General features: G+C 39.9%; 2 protein-coding genes across 2 annotated transcripts; both read left to right on the top strand.

The window, feature by feature from the left end:
• On the top strand, positions 6,330-10,323 carry LOC8076645 (ankyrin-1). The gene is made up of 11 exons (XM_002443449.2): positions 6,330-6,701; positions 6,837-7,001; positions 7,098-7,238; positions 7,691-7,830; positions 7,938-8,024; positions 8,117-8,245; positions 8,613-8,756; positions 8,849-8,944; positions 9,226-9,396; positions 9,520-9,599; positions 9,797-10,323. The coding sequence occupies exons 1-11, from the start codon at positions 6,569-6,571 to the stop codon at positions 9,843-9,845; spliced, it is 1,335 nt and encodes a 444-aa protein (XP_002443494.1). The 5' UTR covers positions 6,330-6,568; the 3' UTR covers positions 9,846-10,323.
• LOC8076644 (translation initiation factor IF-2) lies at positions 20,200-22,453 on the top strand. Its single transcript, XM_002443448.2, has 3 exons — positions 20,200-20,378; positions 20,808-21,060; positions 21,171-22,453. Exons 2-3 carry the CDS (start codon positions 20,872-20,874, stop codon positions 21,531-21,533), a joined length of 552 nt encoding a protein of 183 aa, XP_002443493.1. The 5' UTR covers positions 20,200-20,378; positions 20,808-20,871; the 3' UTR covers positions 21,534-22,453.

Raw genomic sequence — 27,330 nt, 5'->3', positions numbered from 1 at the left:
GCATAGTGGTACAGGTTCATTGGAGCCAGTTCCAGACCTAGGGATAACAAAACAAGAAGTGTCACTGGCTAATAAATGCATGGAAACACACTCAGATGGTCCAGATTGTACCTGTTTGAAGGACCTCCAGAAGTAGTAGCAGCTGTCACCTTTCTTTTCTTTGCAGCACCTCCAGAAGTAGTAGCTGCCTTCTTATTCTTTTTCTTTTCCCTGGCTTTTTCTACAGCTTCATTGGAGGGGAACTGCATCACTGATGATGTAGGATTAGCCAACACCAAACTAGTCTCAGTATTGGTGCTTGTTGCTTTTTTCTGCCTTTTCTTTGGGACACCCCTGCACAAGAAAAAACCTAATGTAACTGAAGACAAATAGACAAGAACTGCACAAGACAAGAAAGTTGTTACCTTTCAGCAAGCATTGCAGCTATGTCCTCTGGATCCCCATTCTTGCATGTATACCAATGATGGCCTTTTTGATGGCATATTGGGCACTCATGCCTCCTTCTGTTGCTGTTGCCACCTTCTAGGGCTCCCTTCATTCTATTCTTATGTCTTCCACCAGCTGTTGGCCTTAAGCATGGAGGATGCATGAAGAAACCATGTTTACTTTCAGGCCACATACTCTTGTGAGGAATGCAAGGGATAGAACCTGCATATGCTGCCTTGAACTTGCTCACAGAATAATAATCATCCACATAGTCTTCTAGTCTTGCATGTGGGATCGAGGTGATGTAAGCAATTGCATGCTTGCAAGGGATTCCAGACCCTTGCCAAGCCCTACAGGTGCATGTTCTTTCTGGTAGGTTGACCACAAATCTGTAGCCAGACCCCCCCTTAGCACAAATCTCAGCCACACCTTCAGGACTGTCAGTTATGACCTCAATGTCCAAATTGTAGCTGTCCTCTCTCAACTTTTTCTCAATATGAGGTAATATCTTTCCTGTGAACTTCATGGCTACTCTCTTCCTATGGTTCCACTTGATCAAAATCTTCTGTCTTATTGTGTCCAGCAAATCATCTAAATGCTTTGACTTCTCAAGCTTTATCCATTTGTTGAATGACTCAGCCAGATTATTAGTGACATAATCCACCTTGGATGTAGTCCTGTACTGACTCCTAGTCCACAACTTTTTGTGGTTGTCAGCTAGATAAATCATTGCATCTGGCCTGGCTGCAGCCATGGCCTGGTAATGTTTGTTAAACATGTATGGGCTCCAAGAATAAGAGGCAGCCCATAGATGATCATCAAAGACCTGGCCATTGAACCTTTTCTTAAAATTCTGCACTAGATGATACATGCACTCTCTGTGCTCAGCCTCAGGGAAGACCTCACTAACCCCATTCATAACAGCCTGTCCACAATCTGTACAGAAAGCCAGCCCAGCTGGGGATCCAATAACCTCTCTCAACTTCTGCATGAACCAAACCCAATTCTCATTGGTCTCTGAATCTATAACTCCTACTGCTACTGGGTACATCCAGTTATGTCCATCTACTGCACAGGCTACACACAACTGACCCCTGAACTTTCCATTCAAAAATGTGCTATCTACAGCAAGATATGGTCTGCACCCTCTAAGAAATCCATCTACACAGGGCTTCAATGCAAAGAACAACCTATTAAACCTGATCTTATCCTTGACTGTGTGGTAATCAATGATAAGAGTTGAGCCAGGACTATATTGCTCTAACTGGGCCTGGAGTCTAAACAAATTGTTGAAGCTCCTATCCCAGGGCCCATAAATCCTATCCATGGCAATATTTTTACCTTTGTACACTCTCCTGTATGTCAAAAGGACTTTGTACTCTTCGTTGATCCTCCTTATCAGCTCTTTCATCTTGATGTTGGCATCTTCCTTTAACCAATCAACTACTTTGTCAGCAACCCAATACTAATCCAACCCAACACAGATTCCAACTCTCCTAGCACTCTGACATTCATGATCATCTTTATTCTTCTTGATCTGTAGAAAAGAGAAGACCATCACACATTACATACACAATATAAGATGGCAGAAAAAGAGAAGACCAACTACTAATTACCTTAACTGACACACCATCCCGAAGAGTAGATGCATGAATTCTCCATGGGCAATTAAATTCATCCTTGTACTTGCAGTACACCCTATACCTCCCTGGATCACTTTTCTCAATTAAGTAATGGTACTCATGTTTAGCAGAATGAGAAGCTAATGCAATCTTAAAAGCAGCCATATTTGAATAAATAGTTCCTACAGACATAGGAGGATCCTTCTTATCATAATGAGCATCAGGCTTTGGTTCAGGCACTCTGTCAGCAACAATCTCATCATCAGACACATCATCAACATTAGCATCAGAGTCAGACAACATTTCATCACCAGAGCTATCCTCTTCCTCTTCCTCTTCCTCTTCCTCTTCCACTTCCTCTTCCCTTTGTTTTCTGCCAGTACTAGGATTTGGAGGTGCAGGGTGGTACTGGGGACCAAGGTCAATATACAGGGATTCATCGTCAACACCAACATGCTCAAACATTGGGTTAGGGTTGGCCAGGGTTCCATCATCATCAACAATAAAATCATCATTGTGGTCATCGTCATAGGAGGGTTGGCTAGGCCCAGCTTGATCTGTATTTGTGGTCTGGCTGGGTTCTGAGGGTGTTGGCTCTGGTATTGTAGGGGTGTCTGGGGAGGGTTCAGGATTGTTTGGTTCACCAAAGTCCCAATTTGGAAGAACAGGGGGCTCACTATTTTCCTTATGATATGCAACTGTCAACCAGCAAGACCTGCTTGCCCTATGTTTATCAAACATTTCTACCAAATCTTGGTCAGTTCGGATTGGGATGTGAACTTTACTATCTCTGCAGAAATAGAATAAGCTAGCTACATCACCGTAGTTAGGCGGATACTTGTCAACAACATCCTCGAGCATCCCACTGAAGTGTGTGCGGTCAGCATCCACCACTTCATTTACACAAAACCAGCGCGCACGTGAGTTTGGAACAACAATCCGCATTTCTAAATTGAAGCTACTGTCCGGGTCCATCCTACAGATGAACAAATGAACACGAAATCAATAAACCCTAGCTCGAATCCAATCCAATCCGTAGCGCACGGCCAAAGCAAAACCCTCAACGATAGCTACTACAATCAACTTAACTAAGGAGCGCAGAATCAGTGAACTCACCCGTCTCGAAACCAATCCGGACGCTCGCCCGCACCGTTCCACGCCATGGCTGCTACGCACGGATGTCCTCGCCCTCGCCAACCGGTCAAGTGCCCCCACCCATGTGCCGACGCAACACGGGGGGACTATAGTCCTCGACCGCCGCTGCCGCCGCTAGGGTTTCGAGCTCGGGGTTTGAGAGAGGGAGACTGAGAGTGGGGAACGGGGAATGGGAATGGTCAATGGCGCTCGCTCCTCTTCTATCGCCCGAGACTACAAGGGCAAAAAGGACATTTCCTGACCCAGGACCCACGTGCCAGACATATTAATCGTCAAAAAACGGACGGAATGGGGACGGAATGGCATACGGGTATAGTCGAAGATGAAGTTGGGCACAGCGGTGCGAAACAACTTTTTAGTGGCCTGATGGTTTGGTCCATCTTTCATAATGGCATACAGGTAAAAGACTCTCTCCCTGTCGCATGACCCAACACCCTGTATTGGCGTTGTGGCAAAGTCTACATGTCCTACCAAATCTATCACTTGCGAGCGTCAAGAGGAAATATGTAGTGACACCAGAGATTCTATAATCAACAGTGGCAGCATGAGGGTACTGGACCAGACACCAACATAGGCAGAGTTATTGATTTGTTCCTTTGATATTTGGTATGTCTTCTTGCAACTGATGTTTATTTTTTTGTTCATGAAGCATATAGGGTCCCTTTAGCATGACTCTGGATTCTTGTGTCTCTTACCTTGGAACTCTTTGCAAGGAGCTTGGAGGAGGCGAAGCTATTTTTATGCTGAGAAGCTACAGCCGTGAAACGTTGTTTCTCCTCGACCCTAACAAATTTAACATAGATTATTATAAAATTGCCATTGGAGCCATTTTTTACAAACGCTTTTCAAAATAGCTCCAACTTCATCTGAGAAGTGCTCCATAATAAGAGCCAGAGCCTTGTCAAACTCACCCATATTCTGTCTTGAGTATTTTAACCATCCTCCTCGATCTGCTGCCTATTGTTTGGAGTCCGAATTGTTTTCTTGGGTGTTGTTGCTTTCCCCTCGATCACTCGGGCAATAGGGCGAAGAAAAGCTCCGAGAAGGTTAAATGTTGTAAAGATTGAGTAGCATTCTTTTGATGTGCGAACTTTAATCCTTGCTATCATCCACATACGAAGTTGATTTTGACGTGTTCATATTGGAGCTGCTGACCGTGATGTCGACGGCGCCAAGACGAGGAAATGGTGGCTTCACTACTTGGCTGCTTGCCATAGCTCATCAACCTCTCTTCTTCTGTGGTAAATGTATGATATTAATTTTTTTCTAGGCATATACTTCCTTTATACCTATAAAAAAATTATTTTAGATAAGATTTGGTTCAAACATTATAAATCTTGAATAACTTTTACGTTGTTGAGTTTAAAAATTTGAAAACCATATGAATAGATCTGTCTTGAAAAATACTTTCATAAAAATATACATATACCATTTTTTGATAAATATTTTTATAAAACAATGAGACAAAGTTAGACTCTGTCCTAGATGATTTTCTTTATAGAAATGGAAAGAATATCTAGATATATAGCAAAATAAATATACCTAAAAAATTAAAGCAACTTATAATTTATAACAGAGTGAATATTAAATAAGTTTGTAGTAGTTTGTACACAAAAATATGGGGGCATATAGAGGCAGCAAGCCCATTGACTCAAAAATACGAGCTACACCAAATTTCTCTCGTCCACATGTTGATTCGGCATTTCGGCTCGTGGAGTCATAAAAAGTTGTTAGTGTTTTTCATGTTTAAAGAATAAAACTATCTAAGAATACATGTGTCTTTTAACGCTCTGACTTATTTCTTTTGGATTCTAAAACTTGATTTATTTTCTAGGAGGAAGCACTAAAACTGCTGATTCATTTTTCAGAGATTACTACAAATTATATAACAAATTATCTCCACAAATTAGCCATATAATTTCAAAAGGAAGAGAAGAGGAAATTAGCCATACAGAAACTATGGCCCTGTTTAGTTTCTATTTTTTTTCCATCACATCGAATATTTGGAACATACAGTATTAAATATAGATAAAAAATACTAATTGTATAGTTTATATGTAATTTTCTAGTCGAATCTATTGAACACTAATTGTCAAATAAAACAAAAATGCTATAATAGTCAAATTTAAACAAATTCATGAAGGCCTTATTTAGTTCGCGAAAAGATAAATTTTGAGCGTCACATCACATATGGCAACACACATTAAAAGTACTATATGTAGACTAATCAAAAAACAAATTACATAGTTTGTCCAAAAACTGCAAGATAAATTTATTAAGCATAATTAATCTGTCATTAGCAAATATTAATTATTGTAGCAATTATGGCTAATCATGGACTAATTAAACTTAAAAGATTTGTCTCGCGATTTATAACTAAACTGTGCAGTTCATTTTTTATTTACATTAATGCTCTATGTATGTGTCAAAAGATTCAATGGGATGAGTGAAAAGTTTTTGGGTGAGAAATTAGGTCCTGGTTTAGTTCGCGATTTTTTTAGGTTTTTCCTCTGGAGCACTTTTGTTTGTGTTTGTTAATTATAGTCTAATCATAAACTAATTAGACTCAAAAGATTCGTCTCGCAAACTATGTTTTTTATTTATATTTAGTGCTTCATGTATGTGTTTAGAGATTCGATGTGACAGAAAATCTTAAAAAATTTTGGGAACTAAGGAGTGTTTAGTTCCCCTTTATCCAAAAATTTTAAATTTTGGTCTATTATTTTGCATAATAGAACTAAACACCGTGTAATTTTTTATAAAAAAGTGACTTTTCTACATTTTGAATTTTGGCTTCAAGAGGTCAAAAAATCCAAAAAATCCTCAAGAGACCTAACGAGGTTAATAAATTCTATATTTTAGATGAAATTAAATATGACCCTAAAAATTTTAGTATTTTACATTTTATCACTTCAAAATAGTTGATATTTTATATTTTGTATTTTATAGGAACTAAACACAGCCTCAAACAAAAAGCCTGTTCACTAATATGTGAGAAAAAATAGGGTCGGCTGATAGAAAAAATACAGAACAAACGAACGGGCTCAAAGACCTATGATGTTTTTTTTTTTTGACGAGAAAAGACCTATGATGAGTCGAAACCGCAGTGACTCCACATAAACCCCCGATTCCTGTCGTCGTCGTCGTCGTCGTCGTCTAGCCTCCCGCAGTGCGGGCACTCGCGATTACCGGCGCCATTAACACCACGCCGCGCGCGCTCCGATGCTTTCCCCATTCACACCTGCGTTCAAGTTCCACACTTCCCATCCCCATTTCTCTTCTTCTCTATAAAACCCTCGTGCAGTACTCCTCGCCGGCCGGACCATCTAAATCCGCCGTCACCAACTCACCATACCGCCGCCGCCATGGCCGCCCCAATCTCCTGGTCGGACCTCGTTGAAGCCCTCATGGCCGCCCCAACCATGGCCGCCTCAACAATCTCCTGGATGGACCTCGTTGAAGCCGCCGTCAGCACTGGCAACCTCCACCGGCTGAAGGGTAACACATATATACTACCCATCACTGCCTCAGATTATCCGTCCTCTTTTTTCTCGACGGCGCTGCCGCTAGCAATCTGACGATCCTCTCCTCTCCTCTCCTTTTCTCCTCAAATTCTCAATTGCATTTTGGTAGAAATAGAAACGGCGAGCGGTATGGACTTGCGGCAACCGACGAGCACCCGGGGCCGGAACCTGCTCCACCTCGCGGTGATGGGGGCTTGCGTCACGGGGTGGATGGGCGTCTGCAGGTACCTGGTGGAGGAGAAGGGGTTCGATGCCAACTCCACATCTACGGAAGGTGAATCCCACGCTCCGCCTCGCTAGCTCCTCGCCGGCCGGAGAATGCCGCTACTGGGCCACTGAGGTGCTAGCTAGCTCCATCTCCCAATTGCAGGAGAGACGCCCATCTTCGTCGCCACCGAGTCGAACAAAGACGGCGTCGTCCCTCTTCTGACCTACTTTCTCGGCCGCGGCGGCGACCCGGCTGCGCCCGACGCCAGGGGTTGCACGCCGCTGCACAATGCCGCCGAGTACGGTACGTTAATTTCTCACTCTCTGATCTGAATGAATTAGTTGGTGTAGTTATACAGAGGATACAGAGGACACCTACATTACTCCTATATTACTGCTACATGTATAATCCCTCCAATCTCATATTGAAACTTGCTTGTATCCCCGCCCCCCTTTTTTTAATGTGTGTTTGTACCGTTTAGATAGAATTGTAGTCAGTCAAAATCGATCTTTTAATTTGATCCTTGGATCACATATATGAGAGCAGTTAGTTACCTGCAAGAATGACAGACATGTACACTAGTTGTAGTTGATGCTAATAGGTGATCACTTCTACAAAAATTGTCAGTCTCAAAGGGAGTATACATATATACAAACTGTCAGTAATGATCTATATGGAGGTGCTTAATTTTTGTTCCATTTAGAGTTTTTGCATGCTCTGGTTTCAATTCTCTCTAATTTGTACCTCCGATCCAGGGCACAGCGAGGCTATAGGACTGCTGCTGTCCAGGGGTATTCCCGTGGATCCTCTCAGCTATCACGGGACACCGCTGCACTTGGCTGCAGGAAAGGGCCATGCCCAGGCTCTCAAGGTCCTGCTAGAGCATGGTGCTGATGTAAGCAATTAGAAAGACTCCAGCTAAAAAAATCAGTGTCCTTATGATGTTTTTTTAAGCAGTATTGATCTGGGTGTATTGTAACTGCTATTCACCTTCCTTTGCAGCCCAATAGAGTTGTCAATCATGTGTCTACACCACTCCTGATGGCATGCTTTGCTGCTAAATTGGAATGTGTTAAGCTATTGGTTCAGGTCCACTTAGTCACTTAAAGCTTGTTCATGGCATGCTCATGTTTGTAGTTATTACATGTTCACTGAAGCTACTTTATTCTGCAATTCTACAGGCTGGTGCTAACGTGAACTTCCAACGTTCACCTGGGCCAACTATGTTATTAGCTGCAGTTAGCGTTGGCTCAGCAGCCATTGTCAAATTCTTGCTAGAGGCTGGAGCTGACCCTAATGTTCATGATGGGGTATTGTATTAATAACTCTTTTCTTTATTTGTCTCGGCTGTTTATTTGCTTTTGTGGTTTGTAATCTGATTCTGATGTGCACTATCTCATCACGCTTTTCATATCTGATGGTTGAGCTAGTTCACACAAAAGCCATTCATGCTATTCCTAGATATTTCTACTTATATATTCAAAACCCTTGTCTAGGCACATCTATATAGTTTCCAGCACTTGATCACTGTCTGGATTTTAAAATTGAACAGTTTTGCTAGTTTTCCTTCAAATTATGTTGTTGATGTCACTGGTGCAAGGATTCTTTTAAGAGGATACCCTTGTAAGCTGTCATGCCAGACTGTATCCCTCTTCAATCTTTGCAATTGCAACGCAGTGTGGAAAATCCCCAATCATGCTAGCAGCTTCTCATAAGCAACGTGAGCTTGTTGAAATTCTGCTTCCTCGGACAAATCCCATTCCTTCCATGCCAGACTGGAGTGTTGGTGGGATTATTGGTACCATGAAAACTCTACCTCGGGTATGTTAGCACACTTTTCCAAAGATTATTACTGTCGGAACTCTTTGTATCACGTGTCATGCATGGAACTGAACATGTGCTACCTTTTTTAGGGGTTGGCTGAAGACCCAATGGCTAATGTCAAGTCAGAAGGAAAGGAAGCATTTGCAAATGGAGACTATGGTTATGCAATCCACTGTTATTTGCGGGTATGTCTGTGAAGCATAACACATGATGTGCTTGTTGGGGTGATACAAAATGTTGCGTGATAGATATATATATTTAGTTTTGAATATTGCAATGCAAAGGAGACATGGAGGATATGATTGACCTCCATCCATTTTGAGATTGCAGAGCAGTATGAAACTAATGCTGATGGAATTAACCAGCTGCTGAATGAATTTAGGGACCCACAAATTTACTGTATGTAGTTCATTCAAACGAACCATGAGATAATTAACCAAGTTCTTCTCACCTGGTGTTCATGCAGGCAAGCACCATTGACCCACATGACGCCACCATACTGGCTAACCAGAGCCTATGCTGGCTGAAGCTGAGAGAAGGGGAGCGAGCTGTGACCAGTGCTCAACAATGCCGTAGGTTGCGTCCTGATTGGGCTAAGGCATGGTACCGTGAGGGCGCGGCTCTCAGCTTGCTACAGGTATTACATATACGGCTCTCACGATACATAATAATAGCATTGTAATCAACATAACCTGATCTCTCCATCTGTAATGATGTCACCACCGTACATGTTGGCTATATATATAATCTCAATTTGCAGAAGTACAAAGATGCTGCTGATGTGTTCTTGGAAGCGCTGAAACTTGACCCCGGGAACGATGAGATCGAGAACGCGTTAAGGTATTACCGCAATCTGTCACTTCATATATAATTTCAGTGGTTACGCATGGATGAGAGTCGTCAATCGTCATCCATGCGTTTTTTTCTTTTTTTGTGAACACCTTGGGGCATTGACATCTGAACCGCACCTCTTGCGTAATGCTTTTGCGCTGTGTGGAAGGTACTCTTACTAGGATTTTGATTCTTGAAACCTGCAGAGAGGCCATGCGGCATCGAAATGGAGGCGATGCAGGAGAGAACCCTTGAGCATTCATAATCATCCTCGGATCCTCAGCACTGTATGGCCAGGGGCTGATCAACATTATGCCAAAAAAAAGTTGCCAAAATGTGCTGTGGTGAGGCAAAGACTAGCTAGATTTGTTTGCTCCTTGAACTTATATCGTTATGTGGCTTCAGGCCGGTAAGCTTAATTATCAGGCAGGAACGAAGCATATATGTTGATACAAGAAAAGACGGTATGGACTCGGCGTTGGCGGTTATTTTAGTGCTCGTGATTTCGTTGAAATCTCACCACTTGCAAGTTCGTCCATCCATCCAACTGTCCAAAGCTTTTATTCTTGATGTGATCGTTTAATTTTTTGGTGGCGTAAGCAATTTCTGAAGAGTAGTATGCACATTGAGGGACCCTTTGAGAACAGCAGGAATGTAAATACGTAGCACCTGATTGATTTGCGGCCAAAATTTGCCACGCTAAAGATTTAGCTAGCCAAAGTTTGTAAAAAAATTTGCCGTGGATTTGGCAAGACAAATGTGAGAGGTTGATAAGTTTTGATAACAAAGCAAGCGATAACATAGCTTCATATTTTGGAAGCCAATTAATCGTGTCCGTAATGCAGGATCTGAGAAGCTTTTGTTCTTGTGTCTGTTCGGAGTCCAGCAGCTTATTCGTGGCTGGGCGGTATTGGGCTTTTCTGATCGAGCCCGGCTTGTCCGCGTGGAGATGGCTGCCGGCCCATGGCCCACTATTTGCATTTCTTTTTTTTCTTTTTTTTTGTTTTCTTGCACAATCCTTTTGTCAACTAAAAACCGAAATTACGTTGTCACACTAGTAAGTTGTAATCTATTCCGTCCTTGAACTGCTATGTAATCCCTCCGTACAGGATTTAGAAGCTGTTTTGGACAAGATTCGAGTTAAACATTGGAAATATAAATTGACTTTACAAATGTAAAAATTATATAAATAAATTCATCTTGAAACATACTTTCATAAAAGTATATATATATATATATATATATATATATAATTTTTTTCTAAATATTTTGTAAAAATAAGAGGTTAAAGTTGTGTTTTGGAGATCGTGTACTTTTCTAAACGACTTCTAAATCATACACGGAGGTAGTATAAATGTAAGGAAGCGTTAGCATTCTAGAATGATTTATTAGTTATAGCATTTGCCTTTGCACAATATCCTAAGCTAGATATGTGCTTTGTGGATTTTGTGAGCATCTTTTTTTTTTCTTTTAATGCTTGAGTTGGCCTTGTTTAGTTCCAAAATATTTTGCAAAATCGACACTGTAGCTTTTTCGTTTGTATTTGACAAATATTGTCCAATCATGGACTAACTAGGCTCAAAAGATTCGTCTCGTCAATTTCGACCAAACTGTGCAATTATTTTTTATTTTTGTCTATATTTAATACTTTATGCATGTGTCTAAAGATTCGATGTGACGGGGAATCTGAAAAATTTTGCAAAATTTTTTGGGAACTAAACAAGGCCTGAGGATGATTTTTGGATGAGACATGTGAAAGACCAAAAAAGTCGTTGCGGCATCCTCCAGTTTTGGGACCACCGCTATAGCTTGCATGAGCAGGGAAGTGATAAATGTGGTGTCCACGTGTAGTAGTAGTAGTAGTACCGAAGAACTGAGCCCACACACGATTTAAGGCCCCCTTTGAGCGGGCGCGTATCAGGCCTACTCCAACTCCAGGCCCACACGGATTCCGGTCCAGCAGAAGTGGAGATCCAGCTGCTTCACGTGTTGGGCTTTCCGCCGATGGCCCAGAGAAATATGGGCCGTAATATATATGGGCCCCGAGGCCTTTTACGGGGCCGATTCTTTCGCCAAGTCAGGGCCCACGGCTATAATAATTCTCGTCTCTATACATTTTTAAGTGTTTATTTGTTTATTTAGTTAATTGTTGCTCAAAAACATTATTTATTTAATTTAATTTAGCAGCAGCTTTCATGGGATGGGAAGGCAGCAGTGCGCGAAGCTTCGCACCGAATTTTTAATTCCTGCTGTGTAGTACGTGGACTGGTGTACATGAAAAAACAAACAAACAAATTCACGCTTATTCTATTCGAAAATCATAAAGCCATGATTTGATGCGCGAGCCTCGGGACTGCATGCAGCTGCAGCCGTCGTTCTGACTTCTGAAATATGAATTCATTGGTAAGACAGAGACTGATTTACCCCTCCTTCCATAAAAAAATAAATGGTATCAATACTTATATCTTCAAAAAACTTTTGATAGAAATACATTACAAAATCATATATTATATTTATTTGGTATCATGTCCTTTAATTTTTTTTAAAAAAGCTCTTTGAAAATTTTACTTTTTCCTTTACAAAGAGAGTAGTATTTTTTATTTTGGCACTTTGTTCTAGTTTAAAAAAATATTTCATTGAAATTTAACCTATGCTAATTTATTGTGAGAGAAAAACATTATTCGTTCAAAAAAACTGTTTAAGTAGTGTCGAAGATCAGGGTCTGCACGTCTTTATTAGGTTGGCGTGTATTTTTTCCATGTTTGGGTGACTACCAAAAATTCACATGAATTTGGTGAAGATTGTATCAAAATCTTTCTCTATTTATATTTGGAAGCTATAAAAAAAAATCCGCTTCTTATCACTATCTATTCAAACTGCATTAGAAGTACTTCACGTCTGCTTCCTCTCAAGAATGACTCTTAGGCCAGTCTCAGTGGCCCGTTTCAATGTACTATTTCTAAAACAAATCTGTTGACAGATCATCAATGAAACGAACAATGAAACAACCTCCACAATGCATGAGTTTCACCTTGACGTTTCCTAGGCTGAGCAAAGCATTTAATTAATGCAAAATGATTGGATCACATGTAAGATGGTGAAACAATTTAGTCTTCAGTGGGGATTTCATCCTATTTCACCGCGTGGTAAACAACGCCCTTCCTTCTCTCTCCTCTTCGTTTAATGCAAAAAGTGCAGTTTTGCTGACATGACGTTCTAATAAATGTTATGACATCCTGGTGAAACGTCCACTCAAACTGTTGAAACTAAGAATATTAAATAGTCTATTCACTTTGCGCATTTGGTGTTAAGAAACACTTTAGTAGGTCCAGTTAACCCGCTGACATAGCGATGATTTTGTTTGCTCTTTCAACAAAAGAAACTTAAGAAATGATTATGTTATCTCATTCAGACAAAACCGCGCTACCTAGCCCGCTATCACATCAGTATCTTTTTCATAGGTTCCATTGCTACAATGGTGTCAAAATTTTCACCATCGTCGTCTAATGATGCTTTAGGTCTGTTATTAGTAATGGCTATTTGACTTAGCTACAAGATCTTAAGCACCGTTAATCTTTAATTCTGTTAGGGGTATTTGGTTGAGGTTGTTAAAGTTTAACAAGTACGGTAGCATTTTCGTTTTATTTGGCAATTAGTGTCCAATCATAGATTAATTAGGCTCAAAAGATTCGTCTCACAAATTACTCTCTAATCATGTTTTTAGCTTTGTAAATAGTCTACATTTAGTACTCTATGCATGTGTCCAAACATTTGATGTGACGTACGGTAAACTTTACCGCCAATTACCTCATTTGGTTGCTCTAGGTAAAGTTTACCGTCTGTCACATCAAACGTTTAGACACATGCATGGAGTATTAAATATATATAGACTATTTACAAAATTAAGAATATGAGACAAATCTTTTAAGTCTAATCAGTCCTTGATTGGACACTAATTTCCAAATAAGACAAAAATGCTACAGTATCTATTAAATTTTAACACCTCCGACCAAACAATGGCTATTTAATTGTGCTACCAAAGTACGTTGTTCGCCTTGTTTACTTGCAAAAAATCTTGCAAAATAGGAATAGTAGCACTTTCGTTTGTATTGGACAATATTGTCCAATTATAGACTAACTAGGCTCAAAAGATTCGTCTCGTCAATTTTGATCAAACTGTGTAATTAGTTTTTATTTTCATTTATATTTAATACTTTATGTATGCGTCTAAAAATTTAATGTGACGGAGAATCTGAAATTTTTTGCAACTTTTTTTTGAACTAAACAAGACCTAACAGTTTCCTTGCTGTATCGTGTGTGTGTGTGTCAACCAATGGCCGGACGGATGGATGAGTATCGCTGTCACTACTATCAGAGGCCATGATGGCAGAGCATGGCATATGGCGTAATAAACACCAGGCGCGGCGACAGCCGCACGGCAGGTCGGCGGGCAACCCCACCACCGTACCCGCCATCAACGCCGGCAGTCCGGGACTTCGGGCCGGCGACGGCGATGAGCCAGCAAGAGCAACCACGACGAAGGCGTTGCCCACCACCTCACCTGCCGCCGTTCGCTGTGGATTCCTCTTCCTTGTCACACCCACCATTGCTGGGCCATTTCTCTCACATGCCCCATGGGCAATCGCATCCGATCCCTTTGCTGTGCTGCCTGCAGCCACCGTGCAGGGCAGAGAGAGAGAGAGAGAGGTCGGCAAGGGCAAGGCCAGAGGCCGCCGTGCGTCGCGGCGGGCCGGCACCTCACGTGCCGCTTTTATTCCGTGCAAACCGCGTCTCCATCTGCTGCCGCCTACTACAGCTACCAGCCATGCATAACGCCGTATACCTGCTCCGTGCAAACTTTTCTTTTTATGCTTTTAATTTTTTTTTGAATTTCGACATCGTAGTATTTTCGTTTTTATTTGACAAACATTGTTCAACTATAGAATAACTAGACTTAAAAGATTTGTCTCGCGATTTACAGACAAACTATGTAATTAGTTTTTGTTTTCATATATATTTAATGCACATTGGATGTATGTGCCGCAAGATTTGATGTGCCGAGTAATCTTGAAAAATTTTTGAAACTAAACAAGGCCTTAATCTCAAAACATGTTTCCATAATAAATAATATACCATGGGATATAAATTTTGTAATGATTTGTATAACACATGTCGAAAATCTATAAAAGTTTAGCTTCATGCTATACAGAGACGGAGAGAGTGTACATATGTATAGGGCGTAGCTAGCTGCTCTTGTCAACGTGTACATGTGGCAGGTTCCACGGTTCGCCATCTGTCCTTGTACATGTGGCAGGTTCTGACAGCTGGCCATCTCTCCTTTGTTTAACGGCGGCTATGGTTCCTAATCCTGGTGAACTATTTACGTTTGTTTGTTTCTTTTTTACAATAGACCGGCAATCGATAGTGTATGTTTTCCATTGATAGAGAGAAAGTGTTTAGGTTTTTAGAGGCGCGCGGTTCTGTATAATCTCGTCCCGCTTTCACATGATGTTCTTTTGTAAGGCCTTGTTTAGTTCCGAAAAATGAAAACTTTTCGGTACTGTAGCACTTTCGTTTGTTTGTGACAAATATTATCCAATTATGGACTAACTAGGATCAAAAGATTCGTATCGTGATTTACAGCTAAACTGTGTAATTAGTTTTTGTTTTCATCTATATTTAATGTTTCATGCATGCGTCACAAGATTCGATGTGACGGGGAATCTTGAAAACTTTTTGGTTTTCAGTGTGAACTAAACAAGGCCTAAGTTGCTTCTGCCATCTTTTACATATCAAAGCTCACAAAACCAACTTGGTGGGAGCTATCAGAGTTTTATATATATTTAATAGGTTGCTAAGCATTTCTAGTGACATGTCAATGCTTTATAATATGATGCTAAAGAAGTAGGGCTTGTTTGGTACAACTCACAATAGCTTCATGAACAATTGTAAGCTGTTTTTTTTTACAAAATATTTATTTCTAAAATAGCTTCATGCGTGAAACCGTTTTTCTTCTCCTCTCACAAAGACATGAGTTAAGATGAAACTGAAAAAACTAGCTTATTGCAGCTCTCTTCCCCATTCTCTCTCTCTCTCTCTCATCTATGCATAAAGTTGTTGGTGAAGCTATTTTACCAAACACTTTTTCTAAAATAGATTAGCTTCACCTATAAAGTTGCTCATAAAGCTATTTTCTTAAAAAAACAGCTTCACTAGTGAAGTTGAGCTGTACCAAACAAGCTCGTAATTTCTTATATATGAATCTCATGGCTCGTTTTCAAACTCTATGCAAGTCATAGAATTGAATGTATACAAAACAATAGAATGAAACTAAGGCATTGAAGATGTTTGTCTAATCCATGTTCCATTGCATTCCATTTGAGACTCAGCATGTTCACTTGACCTTATCAGCCGAATCTGTCAGCTATTTAGTAATATTTTTCTCTTACATTAAATCAGCTAATAGTACTTCCTATCATGGATTATAAGTCAAACGAGATTCTTGTGAAATTCCTATATTCACTATAATTTGTCCGGTTTTTTTTTCTTTTCTTTGGTACTGTGTGCATAGTATTTATGACTGGGGTTCTCACTCCAATCTCTCACTGACTCAAGAACAGGTAGATGCGTTCAGAGTCCAAAATTCGACCGAGAGAGAGAGAGAGGGAGTGAGAGGGACCGTGATGATGACAAACGGCAGCCTTTGACACAAAAAATTAAAACAAAGCATAGTACTGTAATTGATTAGAGCACTGCGTGATTAAAGGCTTAACCACTACTCTACTGTCTCTGGCTCGGGCTCGCTTTCCGTTTAACTAATAATAATAAACGTAGGAGTAGGATGCGTGATCGAGGAGATGCCGTTGATTGCTCGCCCATGATCTCCCACAGATCCTGCTTGTTGCTAATTAATCAACGAGCCCCCACAGGCCGGTCCTTGATGGCCTCACATGGCCACTAGCACGTTAATTTGGTCCCTTTCCCTCTCAATCACACAGACACTCACTCACTCACTCACTAACCCGTTGCTGGATCGCATCCACGACGACGACGAGCCCGGTAGGAAGATGCCATTTTCGTCTATTTATTATATATACATATATACATAGCTTATATAAATTCTCTTCATTGTCCACTAACGGCCGGCATCATTGTTATTATTATATATATGATCGATCTCATGGGTCCTCTGGGGGGATCGGACAGCTCACACATGGCTTGATATTCTCTCTTTGGCTCGATCGCAGCACCTCCCTTTTGTGGTCAAACTTGTATTAGACTATTGAGGCCTACGTGCTAACAAAATGATAGATTATCGTTAACTACTAGATTAAGGCTTTTTGTAATTTTCAAATGGGTTTGATTTCACTTTGTTTAGGGTCGCAACACATCTAGCTCCTATGTTTGAATTTTGGATGCTTGTGTCCACAACCCCAATAGCACGTGCAAAGGCACGCCTCGTTAGAGACATATCAAAGTTTTTTTTGGTGGGGGGGGTTGGTGGGGGGGAGGGGTGATATGCCCAGGGTCAAGACGAGAAAAAAAATCTCTTGTGCAGGTTTAAATTTGTTAGAGCATCCCGCGTGCTAAGTCGACATAATTCTAACACATCGGGTTCATTAGGTGGCAGATAGAGGGTACTGCCGACCACCATATATGGCACACCGAATCACTCTATTAAGTGAAACCCAGAGTGTGGTTCCATCTATCATGACGTCTTTATATACCACCAAAGAAAGCATCAAATGGACATGAGTTGGTAATGACAACATCCATTCATGTCGTGACGTCAACGATGCCAATTGCTTAACGAGTTGGGGGGTTGAGGTGCCTAACTCGCCCAAACTTCTTCCTGGCTCGTTAAATCTATACTTTATTTCAAGCTCGATGGCTCTATGACCTTTGTGTCTCTATCTTCTCCCTTCGGTCGATCATACAATAATATATTATGTAAGGGTAATATAAGTCATATTACTTTATTTGTTTTCACAGTCATGGCTCAAAGGAAAAGTGTGACCATGATTAACGTCATTCTATGTGAAACTGACTGTTGGTCAACTCAACATAGATACGCCGGTAACTTACAAATACACTTTACTTGTTAAGTCGTTCTACCAAATGTTCTCATTTCACATCAAATAGTAGAAACCTTTTGTACACACATTGAGGTAAATGGGAATAATGCAAAACCCACTTAAAGGAGCATACTACACCATTACTAGAAGGGTAACTATTACTTTATTGGCTAAAGTTGGAAATAGTACTAGCCCAACAAGTTTACATGTATACTATGACTCATTGCACAAAAGTTTACATAAATGTGAATATATTACTGTACACTATTGAATAATAATAATAATAATAATAATAATAATAATAATAATAATAATAATAATAATAATAATAATAATAATAATAATAATAATAATAATAATAATAATAATAATAATAATAATAATAATAATAATAATAATAATAATAATAATATGGAAGTAAAATAGAGCATTTTAAGGTAATCCAAACTGTAGTGTGCAGCCGTCCACTATAAGGTTATCCATGTTTTGGCATCTCTATCGTAAAAAGAGGTGCTCGTTTTATTATAAAACCACTCATTGCTTCGTGATAGACCCAAAATCAGTTATTGCATAACAAACAAGCACCACAATAAGTTGGCACATGCCGTTTTAGGGACCGTGATCAATAAGGTACGGAGATTTGATTTGCTCCATGAAATTATTATTCTTACTGGCCATTTATTTTCTTAAAATGTCAATATCAAGATGCGTGTAGCAATGAAAATTGAAACTAATAAACCCGGACGAAATTCTGATAATATTCTGATCATGGAGAAAGTATGCAATATGCATGCCAGTTTTTTTCTTTGATTTTGAAGACTCTCATGGGAAATTCGAACTTGCTTACATATTTGAATTATGATGCATGGACTGGATATTTGAGTTTCGAGCACAGATATTTTCCTCCAACCACAACATTTCTTTTTAGCATGTTATAAAGCAACACTTCTTTTAACATGTTTAATCTTGTGTGTAGCATTTTGACATTTCTAAAATTGAAGAAATGTAGGACCAGATCGATGAGCTGCTTGTTTTTGGTAGGCAAACTCTCTTATGTCTGCTACTACATCCATACTAATTTTTTGCAATAACATACATGCAAGTAATTTCCCTGTACTAGTTCGTGGAACAATAAGCTGGTTTCTACATACAATTTATATCAAGAAAAATACAATGAACAGTAGAGCAAAAAAATAATAATTTAAATGCATTACAAATACATAAGGATACAATTACTTTACATGGACTAATATCAACGTCATTGGCACCAGGTCACCAGCCTGAATTCCAGAAGACTGCACGGCCTTGTTTAGCTGAGAAGATAAAAGTTTTTGGGTACACTTTCGTTTTTATTTGGTAATTATTATTCAATTATGGACTAACTAGATTCAGAAGATCCGTCTCGCAAATTACAGATAAATTATGTAATTAGTTATTATAGTAAATATTCTATACATGTGCCCCGGTAAGATTTAATGTGACTACGAATCTTGAAAAGCTTTTAAATTTTAAGATAAACTAAGCAAGGCCGTAAGAAACAAAGAGAGGTGGGGCTGGAGTACACCAAATTCTTCCAAAATTCAAAGAGAGGTGGAGCTGGAGTACATCAAGGCCATGTTTAGTTTCTAAATTGAAAAATTTCGCGACACCGTAGCACTTTCGTTTGTTTATAATAATTATTGTCTAACAATAGACTAACTAGGCTCAAAAGATCCGTCTTGTAAATTTCGACCAAACTGTGCAATTAATTTTTATTTTCGTCTATATTTAATACTTTATGCATGCGCCTAAAGACTCGATGCAACGCAGAATCTTGAAAAATTTTAAATTTTAGGGTGGAAATAAACAAGGTCCAAATTCTTCCAAAATACCATCGTGAGACAAAAAAAGAAGTTTGAAAAAAAAACCAAAAAGGCTCTATGACCAGGCACAAGATGAAAAGGACCCAATTTGTTAAGGATGTATTTAGGTCTAGAAACTTTTTAAATTTATATACTGTAATATTTTTATTTATATTTGATATCATTTGTATTTGGTAATTAATGTTTAATTATAGACTAACTAAACTAAAAAGAATCGTCTCACGATTTACAGATAAATTATATAATTATTTATTTTGTCTATATTTAATATTTTAAATATATATTCAAAAATTTGATGTGACGAGAAATCTTATAAACTTTTTTGGAATTTGAAGTTATCTAAACAGGCGCTAAGCTCAGCAATCATGGCCACTATGTTTTGCCGTGCAGGCCGAAAAAAATAAATCAATTATTTCATCCTGTCCTGTCTCCCACCTGCTTTTGCTCAAACTGTTTCCCACATGCAACATTATTAAAAAAAATTCAAATACATATTCCACCCCTTCTCTGTACTACATATACTGATATACCAATAGCATCCTTTTCAGTTGTGATGATATATAAAAAAGAAAAAAACCAATAAAAAAATGTCCCCTTGCGGGTAAGCTGTCTTCCCTCCCTCTGGTGTGGGTTTGTGGTGCCCCATCATTTTCGGGCTATTTAAGGCACCCATTCCCCTCCATTCCCTTCCTTCCTCCTCATCCAGCACAGGGAGCTCCACTCAAAGCTTGAGCTTTATTTTTTCTTGTTTTGTTTTATTTTCTTGGTAGGAGTAACAATAGTTCCTGGCTGCCTGCCTTCCTCCCTATCCTAGGAGCAGGAGGAGAGAAATCCAGAGGCAAAAGCTTCAGGTAAACAAACATGGCACCCTCTCCCTCCTCCTGTCTTCCATCCCTTCTGAATAGCTCAGATCTGTTCTTATTTGTTCCTGCACCAGTTCATCTTAGCTAGCAACATGCCTGTTCCTTGCTGCAAATTTCTCTCTGAAGGATTTGTGGTTTATTATTTTGGGTAAGGCCAGTGGTCATTCTCTATACTGGTGTCATGTCAAAATAACATGCTTTCTTGCACCCATATGTTTGAAGATTCATTTTTACGAGGAAAACTGTCACTAATCCTTCACCAAGCTTTACCTCACCATATAGGTCTCATAAAATCTTGTCCCTGTCCTGTTTTCTCCTCAGATCTGCACACCTGTTATGAAATATTTCATCTTTTTTCTTCGTGGACAACTCAACTACCGTAGCTAACCATTTCTTGCGATGTGTTTGTTCTTGCAGGGTTTGTATAAATTCTAGATCTAATCGACTAACCAGAAAAAAAACAAAAAGAAAGCGAGAAAGCATGAGTCACTTCGCCGCCACCATGAAGAGCCCCGTAGCCGTCGCGGCGCCGGTCGCCGCCGCTGCCGGCGACGCCAAGAGCCCTCTCTTCTGCCCCAAGCCGCGGCGCCCCGTGGCGCCTCTCCGGTGCCACCAGAGCGGCGGGTTCTCCGACGCCGGCATGGATCTGCTCGACCTCCTCCTCTCAAAGGTGGGATCTTTCGCCTCCTCGTCCACGGATTTCCTCCTCAAAGGTGTTTTTTTGCACTGCTTCCCTCGACATGGCGCTGACGTTTTCCTGTCGGAACGTGTTCTTGGCAGGGAGAGGAGAGCGGTCTGTCGGCGGCGTCCCCGCAGCCGCCGCTGTTCTGCGGCTCGCCACCGCGGCGAGCGTCGAATCCGGTGGTCCACGACAGCCGGTTCGGCATGGACTGCCCGGCCATGCCCATGCCCATGCCCATGCCGGGACTGCCGGTGGTGGCCGCCGCCGCCCCAGTGGCCGTCCAGCGGCCGACCCCGCGCCCGTCAGTGGCGGCGGCGCCGTCCATGTCGCCGCGCGGCGGGGCCGGCGGGTGCGCCCGCGCCCGGTTCGCGTTCCAGCCCGCCGCGGTCCGCGTCGAGGGTTTTGACTGCCTCGACCGCAGTCGCGGTGGCCGCGGCCATGGCATCACCGCCATGGCCTAGATGCACATACAACACCCCAAGTAACCCTGAGACCCCTCCTTCCCCCCTCTATCCATGGCGCAAAAAAAAAAGCCATCCTTGGCTTGGTTGGAGGAGAGGGGAAGGGGAAAATTGAGAGGATCAATTCGTCCTAAATTTTAACCCCCCCCTAAAAACTACTACTTTATATAAATCCGTCCCATCCATCCATCTTCCACCAAACCAACCAATCCATCCCACAATCATAATGAGTTTAGGTAATTTTACCACAGATCTTTTTTGTATGTAAATAAAGTTTCAGGTTCAGGCTCGTCATCATGTAAATTCGGGAGCACTACTACTAGCTGGGGAAGGGAATGAAATTGGGTAGAAATTAGAGGGAGGAGCAGGGACAACAAAGAAGAAGAATGCCCCTCTTGGATCAATCAAGATTTCCTCATCTGTCCCTGCCTCTTGTCTCTGGGAGGAGGATTGGTTTAGTGATTGGATTAGGTGGGAGGGAGGTTGGGATTAGTTAGGTAATCTGTCGTAGTTTCATCAATCAATGATGCTTTTTCTTTTTGGTTTTTGATGATGATGGAAATTGTTTTTTGTCCGTCCGTCCGTCCATGCAACCAAGAAATTTCTTTGTCCCAAGGCCATGGAGAATCTGTACAAAAGAGTGGCTACCTACAAGAGGAGAGAGTTGAGTTTGTCTGAGAGCAGAAGCAGAAGCTAGGTTTAAGTCAGTCGGTCAGCCAGTCAGTGGATGAGCTGAGAGAGACATTCATTCACATGCTGAGACTGAGAGGGTTATTATTTGTGATATTTTTCTCTTCTTTTTTTTTTCCTGATTTTGTATATTGTAATATCCAGCTGGATTTCCAATGAATCAACCTGTATAATACCAGTATTAATTATGAATCATGCTACATGAATGAGTGAATGAATGATTATCTTCACCACCAGCACCAGCACAAGCACCACCCTGGAATTCAGACTTTTCTTGTGTGTTGCTGATGTGATTTCTCTAAATGGTGGTTGAATGGTCCCATGTCAGTCAGTCCACCACATGGTTTCCATGTGCCGAAGCAACACGGACTGAGGCGATAATGACGGTGACGTGTCAGTGGCTCCTGCTAACAAACACAATTAATCAGTATTGTACTCTGCCGCTTGTTGGCTTTGCTTTCGTGAGTCAGGTCCCCAGCTGAGCTGACTCATGGAGATAGGGAAATTCAGGTCCCAGACACACGTTTAAAGGAGCAGACGAGGGGATTAGCATGACAAACAAAAAACACTCTCGCTGGATGGATGTCATTGTCAGCCTCTCATAAATTAAATCTCTCGCCCCTGATGTCGCTGTCCAGTGAGATTTTGGTTGGGGCTCACTGATTTGGTCCTGGCCTGGATGAGAGGATTGAGAGCTGATGTAAGCTGAAATTTCTCTCTCAGTAGTCTCAGTAGTTTTCTATGGTTAGTCAGTCAATCAGTGTGGTGATGAGAGGGATGGCTGCTTGCTTTGCTCGCAGAAATTCAGCAGTGTTGAAATGGCAACAAGGGGAGGGAGGAAGAGGAGGAAAAAGGACGACGGGTGAGGACATGTCTGTGTGTGCGTGTGGCGTGTTGCGGCAGCGTGGTGTTGCTGTCTCTTGCGGTCAGGCCATGCCATTGCCATGCCTGAAAAAGAGGTCGTCAAGGGCCTTGTTTAGTTTCGAAAATGTAAAAGTTTTCGGTACTATAGCACTTTCGTTTGTTTGTGATAAATATTATCTAATCATGGACTAACTAGGATCAAAATATTCGTCTCGTGATTTACAGCTAAACTGTATAATAAGTTTTTGTTTTTGTATATATTTAATATTTTATGCATGTGACACAAAATTCGATGTGACGAGAAATCTTGAAAATTTTTTGGTTTTCAGAATGAACTAAACAAGGCCAAGAGAAAAAGGCTGGGCAGACGACGCCATGGAAAGGTGCAAACTGCAAAAGGATTCTGCTGCAACGGCTTGCCAATTGCCATGGCATGCATGTCACCTCCCTGATTCCCTCCGGCCTGCAGTTTAATACTCACTCTGTACTGTAGCGTATAGGATCACTTTACCGGCTTAAACAATGTTCACTTGTCAAACACTGTTTAATGATTGATAGATTCGGTAAATAAGTTTAAGCAAAGAGCAGATACAATAATGGGCTTATAGCCAAGCTAATGCTGATGTGGAGGAGAGAAGAGAGGAGAGAGATGATAGCTTGACTCTTAGTTAAGCACCAAGCTGGGCACGGATGCATAGGTAGTAGTGGGCCCAAAAAGCAAATGTTGTGAGAAGAAAGAAAAAAGAGAATGTGTTTTAGAGACAAGTAGGAGACAACTTATTGTATAACTTGGCTCTAATTATTTGGCTTATAGCCAAGCACTTGGCTCTATTAGAGCAAGGTCAATAATAGAGCCAAGTGCTTGGCTATAAGCTAAATAATTAGAGCCAAGTTATACAATAAGTTGTCTTCTACTTGTCTCTAAAACACATTCTCTTTCTTCTTTATTCTCACAACATTTGCTTTTTGGGCCCACTACTACCTATGCATCCGTGCCCAGCTTGGTGCTTAACTAAGAGCCAAGCTATCATCTCTCTCCTCTCTTCTCTCCTCCACATCAGCATTAGCTTGGCTATAAGCCCATTATTGTACCTGCTCTTATTGACCTTGCTCAAATAGGACTTTACTCCGTACTTACACAAATAAATACAAGTCTTGTTTCCCGAGGAGTTCATTCCACTAAAATTTATTCCTAACACATATATAGAGTATTAAATATAGACTATTAAATAATTAATTACACAAATTGTGACTATTTTATTATGAGATGAATCTTTTTAAGCCTAACTAATCTATAATTTAATAGTATAGTGGTACAGTAAACTGTTGGACAATGAAAAACTATTGGAGAATGAAAAGATATAGAAAACGATTTTTATGCAAGTGATTTTTCAAATGATGATTTAGAGAGTGAGATTTAGAAAAGCTTTTGGAGATGCTCTAATAACTTTGTCTTGCGGACAACCGAAGATTTTTTTAATTTGTTTTATTATTACTATCCGATTATTTAGTGTGACATCCATATGTGATAGCCGATGTGAGACTCTAAAACTTTACGCTCTAGATTTATCTTTGGACCGTTTTGTATGTGTTTGTAATAATAAGCAGTTATATGCATTAGTCCATGCAGGTTGAGATATGAATATATTTTCTTTTTAAAAAAATCAATAAGGCAAATGGATCGTTGGCTTAGGTCTTGTTTAGTTGTCAAAATAAAAAGTTTTCGGATACTGTAATACTTTTGTTTGTTTGTGGCAAATATTGTCCAATTATAAACTAATTAGACTCAAAAGATTCATCTAACGATTTACAGATAAATTGTGTAGTTAGTTTTTGTTTTTGACTATATTTAATGTTCTATGTATATGCCGCAAGATTTACAGATGAAAAGGAATTTTAAAAAGTTTTTGGTTTTTGGTTAAAGTAAACAAGCCTACGATTTGTTTAGAAATACGTATCAGTGAGGGTTTGTTTGGAAATCCGTGCCAACCCAAGGGCAGAAAAGGAAATTCGTGGAGTGTATACGCGGCGCCCCTGCCCGTAGAGGATCCGGATCCAGACAGCGTGTGTGCTGTGCGTCAACGGGCTGCTGGGCTGGGGGCACCCTCGTCACTTCACGCTGGAGCGTGTAGCAGCTGAGCTGTCGACGCCAGTGGTGGTGGTGGGTGGTGGGGCCCAGGCGTCACTAGATCCCATCTCTGAGATGCGGCCGCGACCGTCGGGGTGCGTGCGCGGGTGTGCGCGTAATAAATTAAAGGTTCTTGGACTGCACGGGCAGAAGCAGAGGGAGCAGGAGCCGTGAATTCAAAAATATAGGTACGGCCACACAGTCATCACACTGTATGTGTACACGCAGGTATAATAATGGACTTAAGGCGTTGTTTAGATGCACCCAAAATTCCAAACAAGATTTTCCCTCTTATATCGAATCTTTGAACGTATACATGAAGCATTAAATATAAATAAAAAAATAACTAATTGCACAGTTTACCTGTAAATCGTGAGACGAATCTTTTGAGCCTAGTTAGTCTATGATTGTACAATGTTTGTCAAATACAAACGAAAATGCTACAGTGTCAAACTTTAAAAAATTTTTGCATCTAAACAAGGCGTTATATAGCCAAGCTAATAATAACGTGAAGAGAAGATAGAAGAGAGATGATACTTCATGCAAGCATTAAACTGGGCACAGATGCATAGGTAGTTCTGAACCCAAATAGCAAGTGTTGTGAGGATGAATAGGAAAGAAAGTGTTTTAAAGATAAGTATATGAGACAACTTACTGTATAACTTTGCTCTAATCATTTGGCTTATAGTCAAGCACTTGACTCTATTATTGACCTTGCTCTAATAGAGCTAGTTGCTTGACTATAAGGCAAGTGATTAGAGCAAGTTATACAGTAAGTTGTCTCGCATTTGTCACTAAGACACCTTCCATTTCCTATTTTTCCTTACAACTCTTGTTATTTGGGCCCATCACTATCTCTACCTATACATCTGTGCCAGTTTGATGCTTATATGAAAGCCAAGCTATTATATTCTACCTCCTCTAGTAACGCCGCGTCTACGTTTGAAGAAATGCACACATGTGAAATCCGTCGGATTTCTTTTCTTTTCTGGAAAAAATAGAGCCAGATAAAGAAAAAGAAGAAGAAAGTCCCATGTTACGAACTGGGTTTACGTTTTATTTCCATTTTTTTAAGATTTTCTATTATATCAAATCTTAAAACACATATCTGAAACAATAAATATAAATTAAAAAATAACTAATTATATAATTTATCTATAATTTATGAGATGAACATTTAAGTTTAGTTAGTTTATAATTAAACAATAACTATCAAATATAAACAAGAGAAACAAGACAACACCCTCCAGTAAAAAGTTACATCAGCATCGTCGCGGTAAAAATAGGAACATCGGTAAATTTCGAATCAGGATGTGTTTTCCTTGTGGGCATAAATATACCCTCTCCATCCACAAAATAATATAATTTTCATTTTCCAAGAATTTAAACAGTTTAAACTATGACAGGCTTTATACAAGAAATATTAATATTCATGAAATTAGTATAATTTTATTAGTTATAAAATATTTTTATAATAAATTTATATGGAGATATAAATATAATACTATTTACTATAAGGCCTTATTTAGTTTCCAAAATTTTTCAAGATTCCCCGTCACATCAAGTTTTGCGACACGGAGCATTAAATATAAATAAAAAAAATAACTAATTGCACAGTTTACCTGTAATTTACGAGACGAATCTTTTGAGCCTAGTTAGTCCATAATTAGACAATAATTATCAAATAAAAACGAAAGTGCTACAGTAGCTAAATCCAAAAAAATTCAAGAACTAAACAAGGCCTAAATTTGGTTAAAATCAAGTTACTTTAACTGGCACGGATCCTATAATCATATTTTTTAGAGGGAGTACGGTATTTTGTGAAAACCAAACTGGTTGCCATTCGAATTTAATTTGAATTAGGTCTTGTTTACTTTTTAAAAAATTTACAAAACTTTTTAAGATTTTCGTCATATTAAATGTCACGGCACATGCATGGAGCATTAAATATAGATACAAAAAATAATTATAATTATATAGTTTGTCTTTAATTTGAGAGACGAATCTTTTGAGTCTGATTAGTCTATGATTGAATAATATTTGTTAAATATAAACGAAAATACTACAATATCCATTTTATAAAAAATTTTACAACTCAGACCTTGTTTACTTCCA

The sequence above is a fragment of the Sorghum bicolor genome, chromosome 8 (assembly GCF_000003195.3).
Source record: "Sorghum bicolor cultivar BTx623 chromosome 8, Sorghum_bicolor_NCBIv3, whole genome shotgun sequence".
NCBI classification, from domain to species: domain Eukaryota; kingdom Viridiplantae; phylum Streptophyta; class Magnoliopsida; order Poales; family Poaceae; genus Sorghum; species Sorghum bicolor.
This window is presented reverse-complemented; position numbering and strand designations above follow the sequence as displayed.